The 23,151-nt window shown below is 48.0% G+C and overlaps 1 protein-coding gene across 1 annotated transcript in view; it reads right to left on the reverse strand.

Annotated features, from left to right (window-relative positions):
* Nucleotides 1-23,151, reverse strand: part of SMARCC1 (SWI/SNF related BAF chromatin remodeling complex subunit C1) — a gene marked incomplete at its 5' end in the record, with an annotated part of 82,762 nt that overhangs the window by 8,565 nt on the left and 51,046 nt on the right. Inside the window, 5 exons of the mRNA XM_083872785.1 lie at nt 4,722-4,983; nt 10,966-11,100; nt 15,149-15,303; nt 16,238-16,352; nt 17,984-18,039. Coding sequence (XP_083728911.1) covers nt 4,722-4,983; nt 10,966-11,100; nt 15,149-15,303; nt 16,238-16,352; nt 17,984-18,039 — 723 coding nt within the window. The remainder of the gene's footprint in view (nt 1-4,721; nt 4,984-10,965; nt 11,101-15,148; nt 15,304-16,237; nt 16,353-17,983; nt 18,040-23,151) is intronic.

Genomic DNA, 23,151 nt, shown 5'->3' on the forward strand with positions numbered 1-23,151 from the left:
GGTTACAACGGTGTGGATCAGCTCCAGCCCCAACTTACACCCTGGTTACAACACTGTGGATCAGTCCAATCCCAATTTACACCCTGGTTACAACGCTGTGGATCAGCTCCAGTCCCAACTTACAACCTGGTTACAACACCGTGGATCAGACCCAATCCCAACTTACACCCTGGTTACAACACTGGATCAGCTCAAATCCCAACTTACACCCAGGTTACAACGCTGTGGATCAGCTCCAGTCCCAATTTACACCCTGGTTACAACGCTGTGGATCAGCTCCAATCCCAATTTACACCCTGGTTACAACGCTGTGGATCAGCTCCAATCCCAATTTACACCCTGGTTACAACACTGTGGATCAGCTCCAATCCCAATTTACACCCTGGTTACAACACCGTGTTATCAGCTCCAATCCCAACTTACACCCTGGTTACAACACCGTGGATCAGTCCAATAAGGAAGCAAATAGAATCCACCAATTTAATTTAAACCCACAGATAATGAAATGCCCAGCAGCTGAAAAAACCCCAAGCCCAAAATTCCTGACAAAAGTCTTTTTTTGAGTATTTCGAGCATTGAGAGAAAATGAGGTAAAATATATCTGGGAAAAGGTTATTAAAGTTGCTCCTCCAGCCTGGTGGGAAGTGTATCCTGCCCTCCTCATTCCATTTCTGCCTTAGGTCAGAAATCATTTACCAGGTGAAAATCTCACCTGAAGGGAGAGTTAATAATGACAGCTATTAATTCCCACCTCTCTTCCTCCAAGAATTTCCAGAAGTTTCTTGTATTCCACGCCACGGGAATCACCAGAACCAGGAGTTCTCATCCCACTGACCACCAGCCCAGAGCTTGAAGAGAAATCAATGAAGTGCCAAAAGTAGGAAGAAATTGGGAATTTTATTTCCCATTACAAGGACAAGGTGCAGCTTTTCACGGTTAAACTGGAATCCAACTTTGTTTTCCTGTTTTAAAAGTTTTCATTCCAGGGCAAAGGGGAGAACAAAATAATCTCAGGGAAAATGAATTCTGTGGCCCAGCAGAGCCAGACACGGCCATGCCAAGGTGAAGTGGGTGACCCTTGGCTGGAGATGTTCACAACCCTCCACTGGAGATGTTTTTCACCATCACATCCAGACTGACACCTGAACTAAAACCAATTTTCTGGGAAAAAGCCTCACTTTTAACCTTCAGTTCAGAGCTTGATTTTATTGCTTCTGCCCCTTAGCCCAGAGAGGCTTTGAGCAGGAATTTCTCCTCTTCTCTTCCCTCTCCAAAGCCACCTCAGATCTTTTCCTCCCTTCAGGTCTCATCAGTCACCCCGAGGACGCCGACGCCGCGCTCTGCTCACGGTCTGCTGAGCCCACTTCACTCCTGCTGAGGTCAGAATCTGTCTGAAACCTCCAGGGAGCACCAAGACCAGCCCTGGAGTGACACCTGGCCTCTCTGAAACCTCCAGGGAGCACCAAGACCAGCTCTGGAGTGACACCTGGCCAGGTGAGCAGGAGCTGTGCAGGTATTCCCAGCCCAGCTGCTCCAGGGAGCGTCTGCATCGCTCTCAGGGGGGTTTGGGGGTTTTTCCTCCCCATCCCTGGCTGTGACCTGGGACAGTGAAGGTGTCCCTGCAATGGGTGATTTTCAAGGTCCAACCCAAAGCATTCCAGGATTCCATGATTTCTTCACATTCACCAAATTTTGGGATCTCCACCAAGGCTGCAGGAGGGAACTCACAGCTCTGGGCTCAACAACCTGAAGCTCTCAAGTCAAAATAACTCTGCTGTGCAGCCAAAGAGCTTTGGGACTCATGGGTTTCCCAGAAATTCCTAAAAAACTTTCTCTGAAGAACTGAAGGAAATGAGTCTCCTCTGCTTTCCAGGCAAAATCACCTGGGCTGTGCCTGGAGACACAGAGGGGTTTGCTCCAAACTTTGAGTGAACTCAAATTCTTCTCTTTACAAAAAACCATCAAAGCAGAGAATTCAGAGGGGGTGAGGACAGATCCTCACAGGGAATGAGGCAGCTCCAGATCTGCTGTGGGAGCTGGGAGTGCTGAGCCTCAGCCAGGGCTCTGCTGCAAAAATCAATTTATCGACCAGCTTTAATCAAACCTGAAACAGAGATGTTCTGATTAATTAACAGACCACATTCCCTGTCCCTGCTCCAGGAGGGACTGCAGGGAGTGCAGAGCTTGGATGGCTACGAGGGGCTGGAGCAGCACAGGATGGGAACACACCAGCAGTCAGGAGTTATCAGTGAATAAACACAGGAATAAATCCTGTCCCCAGTGAATAAACACAGGAATAAATCCTGTCCACAGAAAGGAGAGCTGTGTACAGATGTGCCAGCCAAGGATGGGAACACACCAGCAGTCTGGAGTTATCAGTCCCAGTGAATAAACACAGGAATAAATCCTGTCCACAGAAGGGAGAGCTGTGTACAGATGTGCCAGGATTCCCTCCTTTCCTCTGCCCTCATTTGGCATTTTCCCTTTCCAGGTTATTCCTTTATGAGCAGCCCTGAGCTGTCCACAACAGACCCTCTGAGCCAGGATGGTAAATCTGAGTCTAAAACTAACACTCCCAATCCAATTCCAGCAAAATCCAAACCAGCTCTCAAACAGTTCCAGGGATTTTTGTCCATAGTAAACCCAGGAACTCCCTGAGCCCCACCAGACAACTCTTCCCTTCCTGAAGTCACCAATACTCTGCACCTGCTGAGGGAAACCCACTCTGATCACTCTGCAGATCCAGTTTGATTAGATATTTCCCATTTTCCTGGTCACCTACAAATCCTGCTCTTTTCTGTGCCCTTCTCCTCCTTCCCAAACCAGACATTTTTTGCCTCAAGAGGAAAACTCAAGTTCCTGCAGCTTCTCGTTGCTATTTTCTATTTGGATTGTGACACCCAAACTTTCCAGCTTCTTCAGCAGCTGCCTATAAAAATTCTTCCCAAATATTTTTGGCTGATAACTGATCAACTCTTCTTCTGGAGCAGGTTTTGGTCCAGCTCCTCCTTGGCTGTATCCAGCCCCACAACCAGGTTCTCATGTACCAGAAACTGTTATTTGAGTTGAAATTACCATTTCAACAACCTTTAGCAAGTAAAAGCTGCCAATTCACATCACCCCATCCTCTGGAATTAGGAATATCCATCCTTGGAGATAGCAAATCCTCAGCACGAGAGGCTGGGCTGGAGATTTGATCAGCACAAAACTGTGACCCTCCCCTGGCACCAAACACATCCAGGCAGGACACAGGAACCTCTCACAGTCAGGTCTCCTCCCAAAAAGAAGTTCCTTAAGGAGTTTCCTGCCCCTGCTGCTCGTCCCAGCCCCTTTCTTTAATTTCTGTACGTGGTTTGCTGTGCCATGAACTGGAGAGTTTGAAGATTGATTGTTTTTGAAGGAGCATCTGCTCAAATCACCAAGTAGGAAATACAAACAACCTAAAAACATCTGGAAGTGCTTGGGGCAGCTTCATATTTCACTTTAGAGCTTGACTGTCCCAGGCAGGAGACTCCCAGTCCTGCCAGACAACCTGCTCTGGGGCTGATGAGCTCCCAGGGAAAAAAAAAAGTGGTTGGAAGGAATTTCTCCTGTTTGTGCCCTCTGCCTCCCACCCTGGCCCTGCTGGGGGAGCCTCATTCCTGACTTTTGGGGTTCCCACCCTCCATGAGACACCTCCTCCCCACACTCCATCAGATGGGGCTCAAAACTCCATAATGAACCTGCAGAACAAGCAAAGTTCATCTTCCCAAAAAGCAAACTCTGCCTGACAGTGGCATCATCATAAACCAGTAACCCAGACCAGCCCAGGGCTCCCCTGGCAGCTGCTCTCCCCTCTCTGGGTTCACTCCTCAGGGATCCAGGGCAGGAATCACCTGCTCCCACCCTGGCACTGCTGAGGGAAGCCTGGCCCTCCCTAATTTCTGACTTTTGGGGTTCCCACCCTCCATAAGACACCTCCTCACACCCTGGATGGGGCTGAAAGTTCCATATCGAAGCTGCAGAACAAGCAAAGCTCATCTCCCCAGCAAACTGACAGTGGCATCATCATAAACCAGTAACCCAGACCAGCCCAGGGCTCCCCTGGCAGCTGCTCTCCCCTCTCTGGGCTCACTCCTCAAGGACTCAGGGCAGGAATTTACCCTGGCACTGCTGAGGGAAGCCTGGCTCTCCCTCATTCCTGACTTTTGGGGTTCCCACTCTCCATAAGACACCTCCTCCCCACACTCCATCCCATGGGGATGAAAACTCCATAATGAACCTGCAGAACAAACAAAGCTCATCACCCCAACTAGAAAACTGCCTGACAGTGGTACCATCATAAACCAGTAACCCAGACCACCCCAGGCCTCCCCTGGCAGCTGCTCTCCCCTCTCTGGGCTCATTCCTCAGGGATCCAGGGCAGGAATTTACCTGCTCCCAGCTCTTCCCTGGCTGAGGTGGGTGAATTCTCCTGTTTGTGCCCAACTGCCTCCCACCCTGGCCCTGCTGGGGGAGCCTCATTCCTGACTTTTGGTTCCCATCCTCCACAAAACACCTCCTCCCCACACTCCATCCCATGGGGATGAAAACTCCACAATGAAGCTGCAGAACAAGCAAAGCTCATCTCCCCAGCAATCAAAAACTATCATAAACCAGTAACCCAGACCAGCCCAGGGCTCCCCTGGCAGCTGCTCTCCCCTCTCTGGGCTCACTCCTCAGGGATCCAGGGCAGCTCTTACCTGGCTGAGGTGGGTGAGGAGGTGGCATCTGATGGTGCATCATGGGGTAGGGAGGGGGCTGCTGGTGGGGCAGCAGCCCTGGGTGTGCTGGGGCCCCCAGGGGGGTCATTCCAGGCCCACTGGGGTGTTGCTGGTGGGGCTGTTGGGGGTTCTGGCTGTGCTGCTGCTCCATTTGCTGGCGAGCCCTTAACTCGGCGTATTTGAGCTGCTCCATGTGGAAGTTCTGCCTCTCGGTCAGCAGCTGCTGCCTCTGCTGCTCCAGCTGGGCCAGGAAAAGGGACAGAAGGCACAGGTGGGTTAGAAATGATGTATTTTAAACATTCAAACATTTCCAGTCAGTGTGGAGGGAGCCTCTCATCCCAACCCCAGCAAACCCAAAGTGAATTGTTGTCCTGTGGGTGTTTGCAGCAGGTTCTGGGAAAAGCTCCTGAACTCACTTTGCTCTGTCCTAAAATCCCTCAGCATCACAGCTGAGCTCTGCACTGAGAACTCAGCCCTGACACAGCTCTGGAACAAACTGGGGGTTTTTTTCTCCCTGTTTTCTGCATGTTGGAATGAGGGAGGACAGGAGTCTCTGCACTGAGAACTCAGCCCCGACACAGCTCTGGAAAAAAATGGGATTTTTTTTCTCTCCATTTTCTGTATGGTGGAATGAGGGAGAACAGGAATCTCTGCACTGAGAACTCAGCCCTGACACAGCTCTGGAACAAACTGGGGGTTTTTTTCTCTCCATTTTCTGCATGTTGGAAAGAGGGAGAACAGGAATCTCTGCACTGAGAACTCAGCCCTGACACAGCTCTGGAACAAACTGGGGGTTTTTTTCTCTCCATTTTCTGCACGTTGGAAAGAGGGAGAACAGGAATCTCAGGGGATTTTCGAGGTAAGCCTGAAGCAGAACGTGTTTGCAGCTGCAGGAGCTCAGGGATCACAGGCAGGATCTTTCTCCATCCTCTGAGTGCAGGAATTGGATGTCACAGCAGCCAGACATCAGTGATTTGCACTATTAACAGATTTATGTAAAAAAAAAAAAAACAACCTCATGTCATTTAGGCCAATTAACATCAAACAGGGTATTTTGATTAATTATCAAGTCATGTAGAGAGACCTGAGCAACCTGGTCTAGGTGGAACTGGATGATCCAGAAGATCCTTCCAACCCAAACCAGCCTGAGATTCCAAGACAAAAAAAAAAAACCCTCAGAAAGCATTTCCTGCTCTTGGGCATTTATATGATGGTGATGGAAGCGATATTTGACTTATTTAAGGATTATTGACACATTCCCACGTTATTCCTCTTGGACACTCGGGGTTTTCGTGACTGTTTTACAAATATTTAACGAGTGTTTCCAGGTAGGATCCACAGCTCAGCTGAAAAGCAGGTTGCCAAGGAGATTCTCACCTAGCAGGAGCTCTCCAAAAATCCCTGACAGTATTCAGTGCTGGCAGCAGGGCTGGGGAGCAGGAAGGGAACTCCACAGAGGGGGCATTGAGCAGCCCCAGATGGGCTGAACTCATAAATTAAACATGCAGGGGTGGAGAGGCTGCTGCAGGCCTCACAATGGCATCATTCACGCTGTCCTGGCTCTTTTCTCCTCTGGACACTCTTGATATTTCCCCAGAAATTCTCCCCAGTGGGGAAATGGGGCGTGTGGGGAAACATTCCCGAGGTGGGAGACAGCTGGGGAGGGGAATTCCTGCAAATGACCCCAAACAAAGGCTCAGGCAACATTTTTTTTTTATCCCTTTGAGAGCCTTTTGTGGCCCTGCTTTGCTCTCTTCGTGACACCCCATCCTGCTGCAGTTTAAAAGAGTCTTTACAAGGATGTACAAACAGCAGCCAGTGCCTGAAAATTCACATTGGAGGAGGAAAAACCAGGAAAACTTCCCTTGTACACAATCCCTGTGCTTGAGATGAGGAAAGACAGTTGGACAGAAGAAAAAAAAGGCACAAAAATATAAATTATAGCATAAGTAGGTGTTAAAGCTGAGCCAAGTTTAAGCCTGGGCTCCAGTAAAGAGCCCAAACCCTGGTTCTGTCACAGGCTTTGTCACCACCTCAGACACAACCCCAGAGTGGCATTAAAACAACATTTCCCAGTGGGAACTCCAGCTGCTCTCCAGCCCCAGCCATTCCTGCAGCTGGAATGAGGCAGGAGTGAGGCTGAGAACCTTCAGCAGGGTCAGCTCCAGTCACCTCCACAGAACCCTGGGAGGGGCTGGAGATGCCCCAGGGCAGGGTGAGCTGCAGCAGTGACACAGGGAGGTGTCCAGGGGGGTCTGGGATGGCTCCAGGATCCCCTGGGCAGCTGTTCCAGGGCTCTGCCCCTCCATGGAAAGAGGCTCTTCCTCCTGCTGAGCTGGAGCTTGTTGGGCTCTGCTTTGTGGCATGTTGGGGAAGATTAATCAAGGAAACCTTATAAATATGATTGTTTAGCAAAAGATTCTGAAAATATCAAACCTGTAATGGAAATAGAAATGGAAGCTCACTTTGAGTTGTAGGATATTGAGTCTTAGTTGTTATAGAACCTGAAAACAACAGCCTGGGCAGCTGGAGGAGAATCCCTTTGGATTGAACAATCCCCTTCTGCTGCCTGAGGGATCCAAAGGTCAATGCAGCAAAACAGAAAAGTCTAAAGAGTCATTTTTAGAGTTTAAAACACAACACATGGTAATGCAGTAGTTCTTACAGGCTGTGTGGAGATTCTATAGGATTTTGTGTCTTGTGTTGGTTGGTCACTGTAAATTAGAATATTCAACACAAAAGGAGATAGAATGGATTGGAACCAGGACCTGGCTCTCTCTGGACCTCGCTCTCCTTTCCCTGCTCTTCCCCCTGCACTCTGACCCTGCCCCTTGCTCTCTCTCTCCTCTCCTCAGCCCAAACCCTCTTTGCTCTCTCTCCTTCTCTCTCTGGCACTTCCCTTCAGCCCAGGCTGGTGGCTGAAGGCAAAGCCCTTTCTACCCACGACCCCTGCAATAAACCCACATATTCTGGAATATCTCAGGTTTGCAGAGTCCCTTGTCCCTGTAAGTCACAGATGCTTCTACAGTGGCCACTGCTCCTTGTCCTTGTCACTGAACAGAGCCTGGTGCCCTTCTCCTGTCACCCATTGGAGAGATTGGTGTGGATTGTGGGATCCCCTGGGAGCCTCCCCTTCCCCAGCCTGCCCAGGCCCAGCTCCTGCAGCCTGTGCCCATCAGAGATGCTGCAGAGCCCTGAACATCTCCTGGCTGTGGCCTCTGCTGGAGCCTCTGCAGCAGCTCCTTGTGCTGAGGAGCCCAGAACTGCTCAGGATATTCCAGCTGTGCTCACCAGGCCACCCTGGCTGCAAATGGGATTTCAGGACAGAACTCAAACCTGGGAAGAGCAAAGCTTTTCCTACACAACCTCTCCCCATAACTCCCATGTTTTACCCTTCCTGAGGGCTCTGTAGGGACAGACACTCCCATGTTTTACCCTCCCTGAGTGCTCTGGATCCCTCTCTCTGTAGGGCCAAACATCTCCAAGTTTTACTCTCCCTGAGGGCTCTGGAGGGACAAACATCTCCATGTTTTACCCCTCCCCAAGGGCTCAGGAGGGGAAACACTCCCATGTTTTACCCTCCCTGAGGGCTCTGTAGGGACAAACACTTCCGAAGTGAGTTTTAACTCCCAAGGAGTTTTTTTTAACTCCCAAGGAGTTTTATTTTACTCCTTGTGAGCCTCCTCTTCCCCAGCCTCCCCAGGCCCAGCTCCTGCAGCCTGTGCCCATCAGAGATGCTGCAGAGCCCTGAACATCTCTGTGACCTCTGTTGGACCTTCTCCTGCAGTGTCCCTACAGAAATCCACTCAGGAAATGAGCTGGAATTCAGGGAGGTGGCTCTGGGTGTGTCACATCTGACAATCCCCAACACTGTGCTGCACCAGGAGGGGCAATAAAAGCATTTAATGTTCACTCAAACAGCTCATCACTCTGTTACAGCTTCATCTCCAGCACAGAACCGCCTTTCTGCAGGAATTTCTCCCTGGAAAAGGTGCTCAGGGCTTGGCAGGGGCTGCCCAGGGAGGTTTGGAGTGCCCATTCCTGGAGGTGTCCAGGGAATTCCTGGAGGTGTCCAAGGAATTCCTGGAGGTGGCACTCAGAGCTCTGGGCTGGGGATGAGGTGGGGACTCCAAGAGCTGGAAGAGCTTTTCCAACCTCAAGGAATTCAGGGATTCCTCCTTGAACAGAACCAGCAAAGCTTCAGGTGCCATTAGAAATTCTGGGGACTCCAAGGGCTGGGAGGGCTTTTCCAACCTCAGGAATTCAAGGATTTCTCCCTGAATAGAACCAGCAAAGCTTCAGGTGCCATTAGAAATTCTGGGGACTCCAAGGGCTGGGAGGGCTTTTCCAGCCTCAGGAATTCAAGGATTTCTCCCTGAATAGAACCAGCAAAGCTTCAGGTGCCATTAGAAATTCAAAGCTCCGCCAACAGGCTCCTGGTTTCCCACACTCAGCACTGGCATTGCTCAGCTCCAACACAAATAAATGTGTTTTTCCTGAAATGTAACAGCCTCCAGTCTGCAGCACTGACTCCTGTCAACACTCCCAAATCTCTGTTCCTTCCCTGCAAGGAAAAGCCAGAGCAGCAGCAAACGACAGGCACAGCGTGCAGTGGCAGCAAGGAGGTTTTTTCTGCTTTAATTATTCCACTAAATATCCACAATGACAGGTGAAAAGACCGAATTTAACCAGCAGGAGAAGCCGAGGGGAAAATCTGTATGCACATTTTTAAAAAAGGGAAATGTCATATGCCTCAAAAGGGAGGGGAAAAAAAAACCAAACCCATCCCTGTCACTAATGGAATATATCCCCCAAAGAAAGAATGTGCAGGGAACCTTTCCAAAAGAGTTGGGTCCATTTCCTGAGCTGCCAATCAAATATAGATTTTAAAGGGTGGAGGATGTGGAGCAATCCAGAAATTCCTGCTCCAAGAGGAATCCACATCCTGTCAAACTCCATCAGGGTGATCAGGGGGAACTCTGGGCTGGAAAAAAGGTTCTCCATGGAGGGGGTGGCCTGAACGACGCTCTTGGACACATTAGTTTAGTTTTTTAGGTGCTGTGAGGAGCAGGAGTTGGACCTGATGTCCTTTCCAGCCTGAGACAGGATTCCATGAATGCCAAATGGGAGTGTAATTAATTCCATTAAATTCACACACAAGGGCAAATGTGGAAATTCCTGGAATTATGAACCAACATAATCCAGTTTGAACCTTCAACCCATCCACAGCAACTGTCTGTGAGGCAGCTCACAACAGGAAAAAAGAAACTAAAAGCTGATAAAAAAGAGATTTTGAGTCATCTTTCAAGCAGCTGGAGAGGAAGCACTTCTCCAAAGCTTCTGGCACTGTATGTGACACAATTCCTTATTGGGGAAGGGAAGGGAAGGGAAAGGGGAAGGGAAGGGAAAGGGAAAGGGAAAGGGAAAGGAAAGGGAAAGGAAAGGGAAAGGAAAGGGAAAGGAAAGGGAAAGGAAAGGGAAAGGAAAGGGAAAGGAAAGGGAAAGGAAAGGGAAAGGAAAGGGAAAGGAAAGGGAAAGGGAAAGGGAAAGGGAAAGGGAAAGGGAAAGGGAAAGGAAAGGGAAAGGAAAGGGAAAGGAAAGGGAAAGGAAAGGGAAAGGGAAAGGGAAAGGGAAAGGGAAAGGGAAAGGGAAAGGAAAGGGAAAGGAAAGGGAAAGGAAAGGGAAAGGAAAGGAAAGGGAAAGGAAAGGGAAAGGAAAGGGAAAGGAAAGGGAAAGGGAAAGGGAAAGGGAAAGGGAAAGGGAAAGGAAAGGAAAGGGAAAGGAAAGGGAAAGGGAAAGGGAAAGGGAAAGGGAAAGGGAAAGGGAAAGGAAAGGGAAAGGGAAAGGGAAAGGGAAAGGAAAGGGAAAGGAAAGGGAAAGGAAAGGGAAAGGGAAAGGGAAAGGGAAAGGAAAGGGAAAGGATTCCACCCCTTCCACTCTTTCCAGGGAAAATCTTAGCTCAGACACAATCCATGTGAACAGGCCACAGAAAGGCTCAATTCCACTTTCCTGGAATGAGGATGAGGAAGCAAATCCAGGATTCCCCCAGTGAGCTGCTTATGGAATAGAGAAACCACTGGATGGAGGAGGAAAGGGCCCAGAGGCCCCTGTGGGAGGGAATTGAGGATTCCAGCTGAGGGAGAAGGACACAAAGGAGAGGAGCTGCTGCTTTTCCAGATGTTGTCACACACAGTGAGAGGTTTCACCCCAAATTCCCACTTACTGCCTCCTTCTCCCGGTCCATGATGGTCTCCAGCTCCTCAAAGTGGCGAAGTTTTATCTCCAGCTTCTTCATCTGAGTCTCCACCAGAAGGGCCACCAGGGATTTGATTTTCCTCTCCTCCACAGCTGCCAGGTGCTGGGGAGGAAACACAGGGGGTGTTCTGTCACACTGGGCACAGAAAGGGAATCATCCAGCTTCAGCCATCCCGCTCCACTTCTGGGCAGAAAACAGGGAATTAGATTATAAATAAGATTATTAGGGGTTTAATCAAATAAATAGGTGTGAAGGTTTCATACAAGAGGTGTGGAGGGTGCTCAGAGCAGCCCAGCTCTGCATTCCCAGCACTGGGAGCACTTCCAGGGAAATGCAAATGAGGGAAAAGGGTTTGTTTTCAGCGGAGTCAACTGAGGGTCACCCAAAAAACTCCCAGCAGGACTCACAGAGGAGGCTGTGACCCAGAGTGACCCCAAAACAGGGAGATGGCACTGCCACCTCTTCCCCATTAAAACAGATTTTTCTCAAGCAGAAAACAAATTGATTCCTTATAAGGATGAACTTCATCCCATTTATACACACACATAAATAACAGCAGAGAGCTGTGTGGATATATTTGATACATGAGACAGCCATGGAAGTGTTTCACACCCTCACAATGTGACAAGTGTGGTCATGATGCTTTTTCCTGGTTTTTAAAAAGCTGCTGCTCAGAATGAGAACACTGAGAGTGCACCAGCCATGCACAGATGTGTCTGTGGTGGCCAAACCTTCCTGACACATCCAAGGGAAAGGTGAGGGTTGAGGGAAGAAGGAAAAAAAAGGAAAAGTTGGAGCTGATCCAGCTCCAGCTGCAAACAGACTCCTACTGAGGGAGCTGGGCCCCAAACAAACACACAGCTGGAGGAAAGCAGCACTAAAAACCTTCCTGGAACCCTGAATATCATCAGAATTTCTCAAATTCCAAGTGATGCTGTGCCATTTGGGCACTCCCTGAGCCACCAGCAGTGGAGAAGGGCTCAGTAAATGTGGGTAAAGTGAATTTCAAACCAGCTCTGAGAGAATCAGTGACCTCAAGCTCATCTAACACCTCATCCTTGGAAAATTCCAGCAGTTGTTCCAAAACTTGACCAAAGTGCTGCACACAAAATAATGAAACAAAGCTGATAGAGCAGGAAATTTTATGTCAAATAACACTGTTTAGACAAAAAACACTCATTTTTGTGAAAATTCAGAGTGAGGGAATCATCTGTTGATACAGAGTCCTTTACCAAATATTTCACTCTGTGCAATTTTAACAATGAAATGGGATGAACCTTTAATCAAAGCACATGAAATAGGTAAAGGACACATCTCAAAATACACCTTGGAAAGGAAATTATCTCTGAAATTTCTCCAAGAGAGACTCAAAGAGGTTGATCCTCAGCCTGGCACTGCCCAGGGTTTGCTGTGGGCAAAGGACAAATCCCTGCAGCTGCAGCAGAGGAAAATCAGGAACACAAATCCAGAGGTGATTTGAAATGCCTGATAAACCCATCACTGCCCCAGCCTCGAGTCATAAATGAGTAAATGATCCTAAAGGGCTTTTCCAACCTAAATAATCCCATAAAAAAGAATAATGGAATGAATAAATGGTTGGGAAGGGGCAGTAAAATCCATCCTGAGCTACTCCTGCCATGGCAGGGACACCTCCCACTGTCCCAGGGTGATCCAAACCCTGGAAAAGGGGAAAAGGGAAAAGGGGAGGGAAAAAGGGGAAAAGGGGAAAAGGGGAGGGAAAAAGGGGAAGGGGAAAAGGGGAAAAGGGGGAAAGGAGGAAAGGGGGAAAGGGGGAAAGGGGGAAAGGGGGAAAGGGGGAAAGGGGGAAAGGGGGAAAGGGGGAAAGGGGAAAGGGGGAAAGGGGGAAAGGGGGAAAGGGGGAAAGGGGGAAAGGGGAAGGGAAAAGGGGGAAAGGGGAAAAGGGGAAAAGGGGGAAAGGGGAAGGGGAAAAGGGGAAGGGGAAAAGGGGAAAGGGGGAAAGGGGGAAAGGGGAAGGGAAAAGGGGGAAAGGGGAAAAGGGGAAAAGGGGAAAAGGGGAAAAGGGGAAAAGGGGAAAAGGGGAAAGGGGAAAGGGGGAAAGGGGGAAAAGGGGGAAAAGGGGGAAAGGGAAAACGGAAGGACCAAGAGCAGAAGTTCTGCAGCTCAGCCCCAGCTGGGGCAGAGCAGGAGCAGCACAGGATCCATCAGAAATATTTCTGCACAGAAAGGGAAAACCAGCTCACTTTGGGTGTCCATTGAGAGGAAAATGAGCAGAAGGTGCCTAAATTTTAATGCTGTTTGTTCAGAAAGCAGAACATGTAAAAACACATTTAAATTGCTGGTTTATATGAAATAAAGTGTCTCACCCTGAACATTTGTGTTCACCATTTCTCAAATAACACAACTCAACTTCTGGGAGCCACTGATCCCAAAAGAAAAAGAAAAAGAAAAAGAAAAAGAAAAAGAAAAAGAAAAAGAAAAAGAAAAAGAAAAAGAAAAAGAAAAAGAAAAAGAAAAAGAAAAAGAAAAAGAAAAAGAAAAAGAAAAAGAAAAAGAAAAAGAAAAAGAAAAAGAAAAAGAAAAAGAAAAAGAAAAAGAAAAGAAAAAAAAAACCCACAAAAAAACCCACAAAAAAACCCAAAAAAACCAAAACCAAAACAAAACCAAAACAAACAAACAAAAAATCCCAAACAAACAAACAAACAAAAAACCCCCAAAACCAAAACAAAAAAAAAAACTCAGAAAAAAATCCCCAAACAAACAAAACTCCTCATTTCAATCATTTGCCTTCAATCCCCATCCTCACTCAGAATCCAACTCCAATATTCCTCTGATATAAAATCCTAAGGAAAAAACAGCTTTTCACCCGAGCAGGCCCAGAGTTTATGAAGAAGAGTTTAATTCCTCCCTCACACAAGACACAGACCACCCAAAGCTCTAATATTGTCTGGCTTTTTCAGTGAGTGGGAAGAGAAAATCCCTGTTGAACCTGAATTCTGCTCTCAAGTGTCGAGCTCCTCATTACAATACATTATTCCCTGGAATGGAAAGCTGAAGCTTTTCCAGAACATTATTAGTGCCACAATGAAAAGTGCCATCAGCTCCCCAAACTCTTTATCTCCAGAGGAAGGGGAGCAGCAGCTCATCTTCATTTGGAGCAAGTGGCCTTTTATAAAACATATTTAAATCTCTTTTCTTATACATTTAGAGGTTTTCCCAACTTGGCAAAGGATATTTGTGAGTCTGATGAACTGAGAGTCACCCTCAGGTTCAAAGTGATGCCACTCTGGATTCTGAACTTCACCAAAATATTCAACCTCAGCTTGGCCTGCAATTGGGATTTTAATGGACAGGGAGGATTTTACAGCCTGGTTTGAAAGGTAAAAATAAAATATCCTCCCCTCTCCTGGGTTTAAAAGGACAGGACATCACCCACCATCCTCACTCTGGGGAAAAAGTCTAAAGATCAGAGGGGAAAAGTGAATAAAACACACAACACCTCGTTCTATCCATGGAAATCCATCAGGAATAAACAGCACTCGTGTTTTGCTTTTGGTTTCTGTAAAGCAGGTGGACCTGAAATGTGGCATTGAAATCCAACAGCGATTTAAAAATCACCAAATTAAAACTCGAATCTAAAGAAATTTGTAAAGAGAAAACAGATTTGAAAAGGATCCTGTAAAAGCAATGAAAGCAGTGTGGTTCCTGCAAGGAGGAAAAGCAAGACAAGGTGCAATTAGTAATTACAGGGTGAAGAAAAGCTGATTCAACACAGCTCATTAGAGACCACACACAAACTGGAGATTAAGGGGAGACACCAACGTGCTTTGAACACAACTCAGAGTTATTAAAGGTGTTTGTGAAAGCTGCAGGGCCAGGCCTGAACATCCCTCTGTGTTTGCTCCGGGGGTTTGTGTGGAGCCCTGGAGGCTGTGGGAGGGTTTGTGCCCCCCAGCTTTGCCAAAAAATCACACACATTTTGGGATCTTCATCAAGTTCATAATCACCAAGAGAGCTGCTTAATTAAAATTGTTTTTTTATCTCCCTTGGGGGCTCAGGGAGGAGGAATTAAGGCAGAATTTGTGCTCCTGGGAGGTGTCAGGGATCAGGGGGTGGAGCCCACAGCTCTGGGGTCCTGAAGCCAAGCCCAGGGTGTGGGGACAGCACCAACCTTGGCTTTGGTGGCAGCAGAGGCCAGAGCAGCAGCTGCAGCTGTGGCCACGTTTCCTTCTGAAATCTCGTGTTCCACTTTCTTCTTCCCCGCCTCGGCCTCTTTGTCTTTGCTGCCATCAACGTTCTCCTTGTTCTCCTCTGCCTCTTTCTCCTCTGCAAGACATTCCCAGGCTGTTACACGCCCTCCTGGCATGGCAGGGCACCACACTAATTAGTCAGGCACTAATTAACCCGTCCTCAGGTCCAGCATTGCTCCCCATCCAAAAGCTGACAGGGGAACCCCAATTTGAGAGGATCTGATCCAATAAATGGGGCAATTTGAAATGCTCTTCATTCCCATCCTCTCAATTCAGCACCTGCCAGCAGCTCCCCCTCATCATTTCCAAATCCACTCCATCAAACTCAAATACTCTTTATTTACATGGTGCTAAAAATCTGAATCTAAATTGCAGGAAAAAAAAAATAAAATCAATATATTCATCCCCATCCCTGGCAGTGCCAAACTGGACACTTGGAGCAACCTGGGACAGTGGGAGGTGTCCCTGCCATGACAGGATGATCCTTACAGTCCCTTCCAACCCAAAACCATTCCATGATTTTATGAGGCACAAGGGAAATGTCAAAAAAAATCAGGTTTTTATGTAGATGTTGTTACTCCTCAGCCTGTCAAAATCCAGGCTCTGCATCACTTCCCAGGGAAACAGAGATGAAATGTTGATTTTTAAGGGGAGAAGTGAGCAGAGAATTCCAGGTTTGGGTTGAAGGGACCTTAAAGGCACCAGTGCCTCCTCAGCCATGGGCAGAGACACCTCCCACTGTCCCACGCTGCCCCCAGCCTTAAACACCACCAGCAGTTCCACTTCTTTACATCCAAAATGCTCAAATGTTGTGGAATAAGGGCAAATCCCATCATTTCTGTGACTCTCAGACACTCTGGAGCTGCAATTCCTTTCCCCATGCAAGGCTGGGAAAGCTCAGGGAGGGATTTGGTGTCTGAGCTCTGCAGGGAGCTCCAAGTGGACTCTGCTCTGCTGGGAACATTCCCAGCTGGATTTGGGGTTGTCCCAAGCACTGGAGCAGCTCTTACCTGTCTTGGGCTCTGCAGCCCCTTCATTTTCTGGCTCTTTCTCCACGCTGCGCTCGGTTTCCCCCTCCGGGACCTTTTCTCCTTCCTCAGTTTCACTCTCGGCTTTGCTCTCCACCTGCAGGGATGGGATTGGTGGGACAGTGGCAGGGACAGAAAATATTCACTGCTCACTTTGTTCCTGGCCTTCAAATGAATTCATTACCACAATGGAAGAGATTATATTTTAATCTGCTGCTTAAGCCAAATTTGATAAACAAACCCAAAATGTGAATAACTGGACCAAGTGCAGTGAGCCAGGGTTACTCTGTGGGTACAAAAACTCCTCAGCTAAGATCACAGAATCAGGGCATGTCTGAGAACATGCAGATTTTCAAGCCCTGAGTGAGTCTTCCTCACTTATCTCTTCCCAAATGTCCCTGAACTACCTGAAAACAGAGTGGGAAATAATACCAAGGCTGCACTGATCAGCCCCAGGTTAGTCTGGACTCCTCATCTGGTGAAGGAGGCAACAAGAAATATCTCCTGGTGCTGCAGACTCCAGAAAAAAAACCCCCATTTACTTATCAGGAATGTAGAAGGAATTAAATAATAAATAAAAAATTTAAATATTTAAAAATTAAATTTACATATATAATTAAAACACTGATTTTATTAAAATGCACATTAAACAACATTATATAAACAAATAAAATAGCGATAATTATATTAATATATAAACAAATAAAATAGTGATAATTTAAGTATTAGAATAATTGAGCAGTAATTAAACTGCTACTCTGGAATTCCAGGATAGTTTTATCCCAGTTCATGCCTGAAACATTCACTGCAGACTGAGGTACCATTTCCCTGTTCCCAGCTCCAATCCCAGTTCCCTGTCCCCAGCTCCAATCCCAGTTCCCTGTCCCCAGCTCCAATCCCATTTCCCTGTTCCCAGCCTCAATCCCATCTCCCTGTCCTCAACTCCAATCCCATCTCCCTGTCCCCAGCCCCAATCCCATCTCCCTGTCCCCAGCTCCCACAGCATCTTCCAGTTCCCAGCTCCAATCCCATCTCCCTGTTCCCATCTCTCCCTGTCCCCAGCTCCAATTCCAGCTCCATTCCCATCTCCCTGTTCCCAGCTCCAATCCCATCCCCCTGTTCCCAGCCCCATTCCCATCTCCCTGTTCCCAGCTCCAATTCCATCTCCCTGTTCCCAGCTCCAATCCCATCCCCCTGTTCCCAGCTCCAATCCCATCCCCCTGTTCCCAGCTCCAATTCCATCTCCCTGTTCCCAGCTCCCTGTTCCCAGCTCCAATCCCAGTCCCAATCCCATCTCCCTGTTCTCATCTCCCTGTCCCCAGCCCCAATCCCAGCCCCAATCCCATCTCCCTGTCCCCAGCTCCAATCCCAGCTCCATTTCCAGCTCCAATCCCACCTCCCACAGCATCTCCCTGTTCCCAGCCCCAATCCCATCTCCCTGTTCCCATCTCCCTGTTCCCAGCTCCAATCCCATCTCTCCCTGTTCCCATCTCCCTGTCCCCAGCCCCAATCCCAGCCCAGCCCTTTCCCCCAGGATCAGGAAGAACCCCCTGATGCCTCAGTGCTGAGACTCCAGACTCCACCACTGAGAAGAGACTGTGGAGGCTGGAAATTGTCCCTGTGGGGACACAAGCTGTCCCAACTGTCCCCTGTCCCACAGGCACCCTAAAAACCCCTGAATTCAGGACTGAAGTGCCACAAGGCTCCTGCCAGCAGAGCCAAACTCACCTTCTCTGCTGGCTGCCCCTCTGCCTCTGTTTCCATCTTCTCCTCCTCAGCTCCATCTGAGAAACAAACAGGGAAGGGTTTAGAATTGCCCCCACACTCTCTCTCTGTTTTGGGCTTAACCAAAATCTCTGTTCTCTACCAGAGGTTTGCAGAAAGTGCCAGCACTGAACTGCCACAGACCAGAATGATCCACACCCTGCCCTGGGGTATTTCCAGCTCCCTCCAGCCCCAAACCAGACCAGACAAAGCCCAGCTGGTGTTAAAGTCAGATCACCATGAGGACAGAGGAAGAAATAACAAAAATAATGCTGAAGGAGTCACTGGATGGTGAACCAGGAGTGGTGGAACTCCATCCTGGACACAGCAATTCATTTATTGCTGTATAAAACACTGATTTAAAATATTCCTGTAATAACAGGGGATAACAACCAGCCATGGAAACACCATGGAGGTGTCTGGATGATGTCCTGGAATCCCTGATATTTCAGGGGATTGTTTAGAAGTTGAAGAAATCCCAATTTATCCAACAGCTCTGCAAGGAGGGAAGGGAGGAAGGCACAACCTCGTGGTCCTGGCCCAGGATTTCATAATTTAATGTACAGAGGCATTAAAGGAGCTTATTTAGATCCTGGACTGGGGTGATGCAGAACTGCTGCTGACAAGCCCTGATCCATCTCTAAGCTTCTGAAGACATCAGCTGGTGCTGGGGGTTCATTTTCAGTAATCCTCATTTTCCTGCTAATTCCTGTGTGCTACGCTGAGGAAAAACAAGGTACAAAGTGTTTTCCTTGAACAGCAACAGTTCTGGTAGAGAAATCTTTACACAAGTTCTTTCCATATATAAGAAAAACCAACTAAAATGTCTGACTGAAGGGTAATAGTTTTTCCTCATGGCCTATTTTAAGACGATAAACCCACTTATCTGAACTATCTGCCACCATAATTCAATTTAGGGAGACTGGGGGACATTCCTCCTCACAGGTTTTATCTCAGAGTTAGGATTTAGTGACCCAATAATGTCACAGGGAAAAATCTCGAATAGATTTTGTCAGACAGCTCTTTCAAGCCTAGGAGCAGAGTTCCAAACTGGGCTTAAAAGTGTCACTCCTCCCAGGAAAGGGAAAGATTCACAAAGCAAGCTGGAGTCAATCCTTTAAGGAAAAATAAAAGGGGAGACAAAGTGCAGAATGTTCCAAGTGTGACCAGGTTTGGTGGAACTCAAACCAAAAAAAAATACTGCACAGAAATACATAAATTTGCTCTGGCCAGGAGACCACTGAGACCATGGAGCTGCTCAGGGAGGAATTCACAGGATCCCTGGGGCTGGAAAAGCCTTTCCAGAGCATGGAATCCACCCTGGGCTCAATCCCCACCTTGTCCCCAGCTCAGAGCCCCAAGTGTGACCTCCAGGTGTTCCTTGGGCACCTCCAGGGATGGGGATTCCAAACCTCCCTGGGCAGTTCCAAGCCCTGAGCACCTTTTCCATGGGGAAATTCCTGCTCCTGTCCACCCTGAGCCTGTTCCCTCTCCTCCTGTCCCTGTTCCCTGGGAGCAGATCCCAAACCCCCCCTGGCTGTCCCCTCCTGTCAGGCTGGAATTCCAAACAAACAGGACACCCCAGAAAGAAAAAATGCTTCCCATCCACTCTTTAGAGAGCATTTTCTCCAGGAAAAAAAAAAAAACAACAAAAAAAAAACACAAAGAGCATCTCAAAGTGCTCTCAGATCCTCCCTTGTGTCAGGACACACCATCCAAACCCAGGTGCCAGGGACACCCTGGGGAGGAGGGGATGTGTGACACCAAGATTATTGCAAAACATCCTCCCTTCTCTCTGGTTCTGGCTGCAGCAACAAACCTCAGGTTAAAATTAGCCTGACAGCTTCAGACAGGTTGTAGTCAATGGGTTTTGAAAAGTGTTTTCCTGCATCAGCTGCAGAGCCCTGATGTGCAGTGACAGAGTGGTGGCTGCAGCTCCCAGGGCCACCAGGTCCCAGGGGTGGGACAACAAAATGTGCAAAAGGGACAATGGATTCAATTAGTTGGTTTGGGGGGAAATGAGTTTGCCTGGGTGGGGAGGCAGGTTTTTAAATCACAGGCTGCTCAAAGGATCTCAGAGTTATTAAGGTTGGAAAAGATCTTCAGGACAATGGGGTTCACCTTGTCACCAGCTCAGAGCACTGAGAGCCACCTCCAGACCTTCCTGGGACACCTCTGGATCCATCACCTCCCTGGGCAGCCCCTTTTAAGAGTTAACACCATTTCCATTCCTGAGGAATTCCTCAAAATAGTAGAGTCTGTTAAATTTATTCCCTATTTCCAAAATGAAATTTGGCCTTTCTGGGACACCTCTGGATCCATCACCTCCCTGGGCAGCCCCTTCTAAGAGTTAACACCATTTCCATCAGGAATTCCTCAGGTTGTGCCTCAAAATAGTAGAGTCTGTTAAATTTACTCCCTATTTCCAAAATGAATTTTGGCCTTTCTGGGACACCTCTGGATCCACCACCTCTAACTTCTAAGAGTTAACACCATTTCCATGAGGAATTCCTCAGGATGTGCCTCAAAATAGTAGAGTCTGTTAAATTTATTCCCTATTTCCAAAATTTGGCCTTCCTGGGACACCTCTGGATCCATCACCTCCCTGGGCAGCCCCTTCTAAGAGTTAACACCATTTCCATTCCTGAGGAATTCCTCAAAATAGTAGAGTCTGGTAAAATTTATTCCCTATTTCCAAAATGAAATTTGGCCTTTCTGGGACACCTCTGGATCCATCACCTCCCTGGGCAGCCCCTTTTAATATTTAACACCATTTCCATCAGGAATTCCTCAAAATAGTAAAGTCTGGTAAAATTTAATCCTTAATTACAAAATGAAATTTGGCCTTCCTGGGACACCTCTGGATCCATCACCTCACTGGGCAGCCCCTTTTAAGAGTTAACACCATTTCCATCAGGAATTCCTCAGGTTGTGCCTCGAAATAGTAAAGTCTGGTAAAATTTATTCCCCAATTCCAAAATGAAATTATCACACAAAGCCCAGAACGTGCCTGACCTTCTGCACAGCCATGAGAGAACTGCCTCTGGCCCCTGGCACAGACACAAACACAACTGTACTGATTTTCCTGGGTGATCTAATGAGCTTAATGAAAATACATCCCAGAGGAATTGATCAGCTGGAGATCCAGGTCCCTGGGACAAAGGAGGAAGCCTTGAATTTAAGGAGAGAGTCCCTGAAATCCATTTTCCCTGCACCAAAGATGTTTTTGAACTCTCTTCAGCAGGTTTGGTGCTGCACCTTGCAGGATGTGGGAATCAAAGATCACAGAATTATTAAAACTGGAATACTCTGAGGCCAGGGAATCCACCCTGTGCCTGATCCCCACCTTGTCCCAGCCCAGAGATCTGAGTTCCACATCCAGGAATTCCTGGGACACCTCCAGGGATGGGGACTCTGAACCTCCCTGGGCAGCCTCTGCCAATATTTAACAACCTTTCCATGGAGAAATTCCTCCTGATGCCCAAGCTGAGCCTTGCCTGGCACATCCTGAGGCTCTTCCCTCTTGTCTTGTCCCTTTTTCCCCAAATAAAAGGAGATTTCTTAGGTCAGGAAGAGGCAGATGGTTGTGAGCCACCACAGGACACCTCTCAGGAGGGAAAAATGAGGAATTATCACCTCTGCAAGCCCCTCTTTCCATCTCAATCAGCAGCTATGAAACTCCATTTCTATGGAATTCTGTTCTGTTGTGCACATCATCTCCACAAACACTGAGCCCTTTTTTCCAACACATGAACTTGGAGCTGATTTCTGCCCAAACCCAGTGACTTCAGAGGGAACTTTAATGGACTTTGGGTCAACAAGGAAACCTGGGACTCATCTCCCTGCTGAGAATTCCCTCTGTTACCAAAGAGACACAAAAAGGGAGCAAATCTGGAACCTCCACTGTCCTGAGAGGAACAAACAAAGCTCTGCAAACAAAAGCTGAGCCACCTGCCTGAACTTCAGCTCAGCAAACAGTTTAAGGTGCCCTCCAGACATGCCAGACTCCTCTGTTTTCACTCAGGCAACACACACAACCTGTCACAGCCAGGCTGAAACATTAATATTTAATTGAGAGGAAATACACGAGAGCTGTGGAAATATCCCAGCCCTGGGTATGATAATGATGCTGTTATCTAAACCATCATTTACATTTCCCACAATAAATCAGGGCTCACACAGCCTGGGGGGGCTCAGCAACAGGGGGGCTCCATGGGGGAGCTGGGAAAGCCACAGCAGATTCTGTGTGAGGCACAGAAATTCTCCAGCAGAGGATGGAGAGGCTCAACCCCTCCCTGGTTCAGCGCCCAGGAATTCTGGTTTAGTTTCTATCACCTCAGAGTCCTCACCCTGGAGAGCAGGAGAGAAATCTCCCTGCCAAACATGACTGTAATAACTGTGTGTATGTGCCTTCCTTGTGTGTGGTTGGGAATGAATCAAAGCCAGGCACAAAATGGTAAATTTAATTTCCACTGACACAGTTTACAGGTGTAAGGAGGCAGGAAATCCAAGCACCATTCCCTCACTCACTGGCACAATTTACAGGTGTAAGGAGGCAGGAAATCCAAGCATTATTCCCTCATTCACTGGCACAGAGCAGCCCCAGCCTGAGCCCCCAGGACAGTGGAAATTCTTGCTGGAATAAAACCTGAAATGCTGAAGAAACTCCAGCACAGCCCCTCCAGAGGCTGCCTGGAGAAATCAGTGTCATTATCCACCTCTGCACAGACACTAACAAAGACTTCCTAGAAATTATTAACCACCACAGGTGTGCTGGATATTCCCTTTCTCTGGAGTTTAATCCCAACCAGAAGAGCTGGATCTTTATTTCTCCCCTGGGGTGATTTTCACTGCCACAGCTGCAGAGCAGTGATTGTGATCCACAGCCTGTGCTGGGCCAGGACTCAGAAAGGTGTTGATATTTATTGTTTTAAACACTGTTTTAAAACTTTACAGCAGATTGTCCAGGGAGAATCTTCCTGGATCTCTGGGAGTGTCCAAAGCCAGGTTGAGCAGGGCTTGGAGCAGCCTGGGACAGTGGGAGGTGTCCCTGCCCATGGCACTGGGTGGTTTTAGGGTCTTTCCACTCAAACCTTTCTATAAAAGCAGCAGCCAGAGTCCACCACACTCCC

Source organism: Zosterops lateralis (assembly GCF_965231275.1).
Source record: "Zosterops lateralis genome assembly, chromosome: 1".
NCBI lineage: Eukaryota > Metazoa > Chordata > Aves > Passeriformes > Zosteropidae > Zosterops > Zosterops lateralis.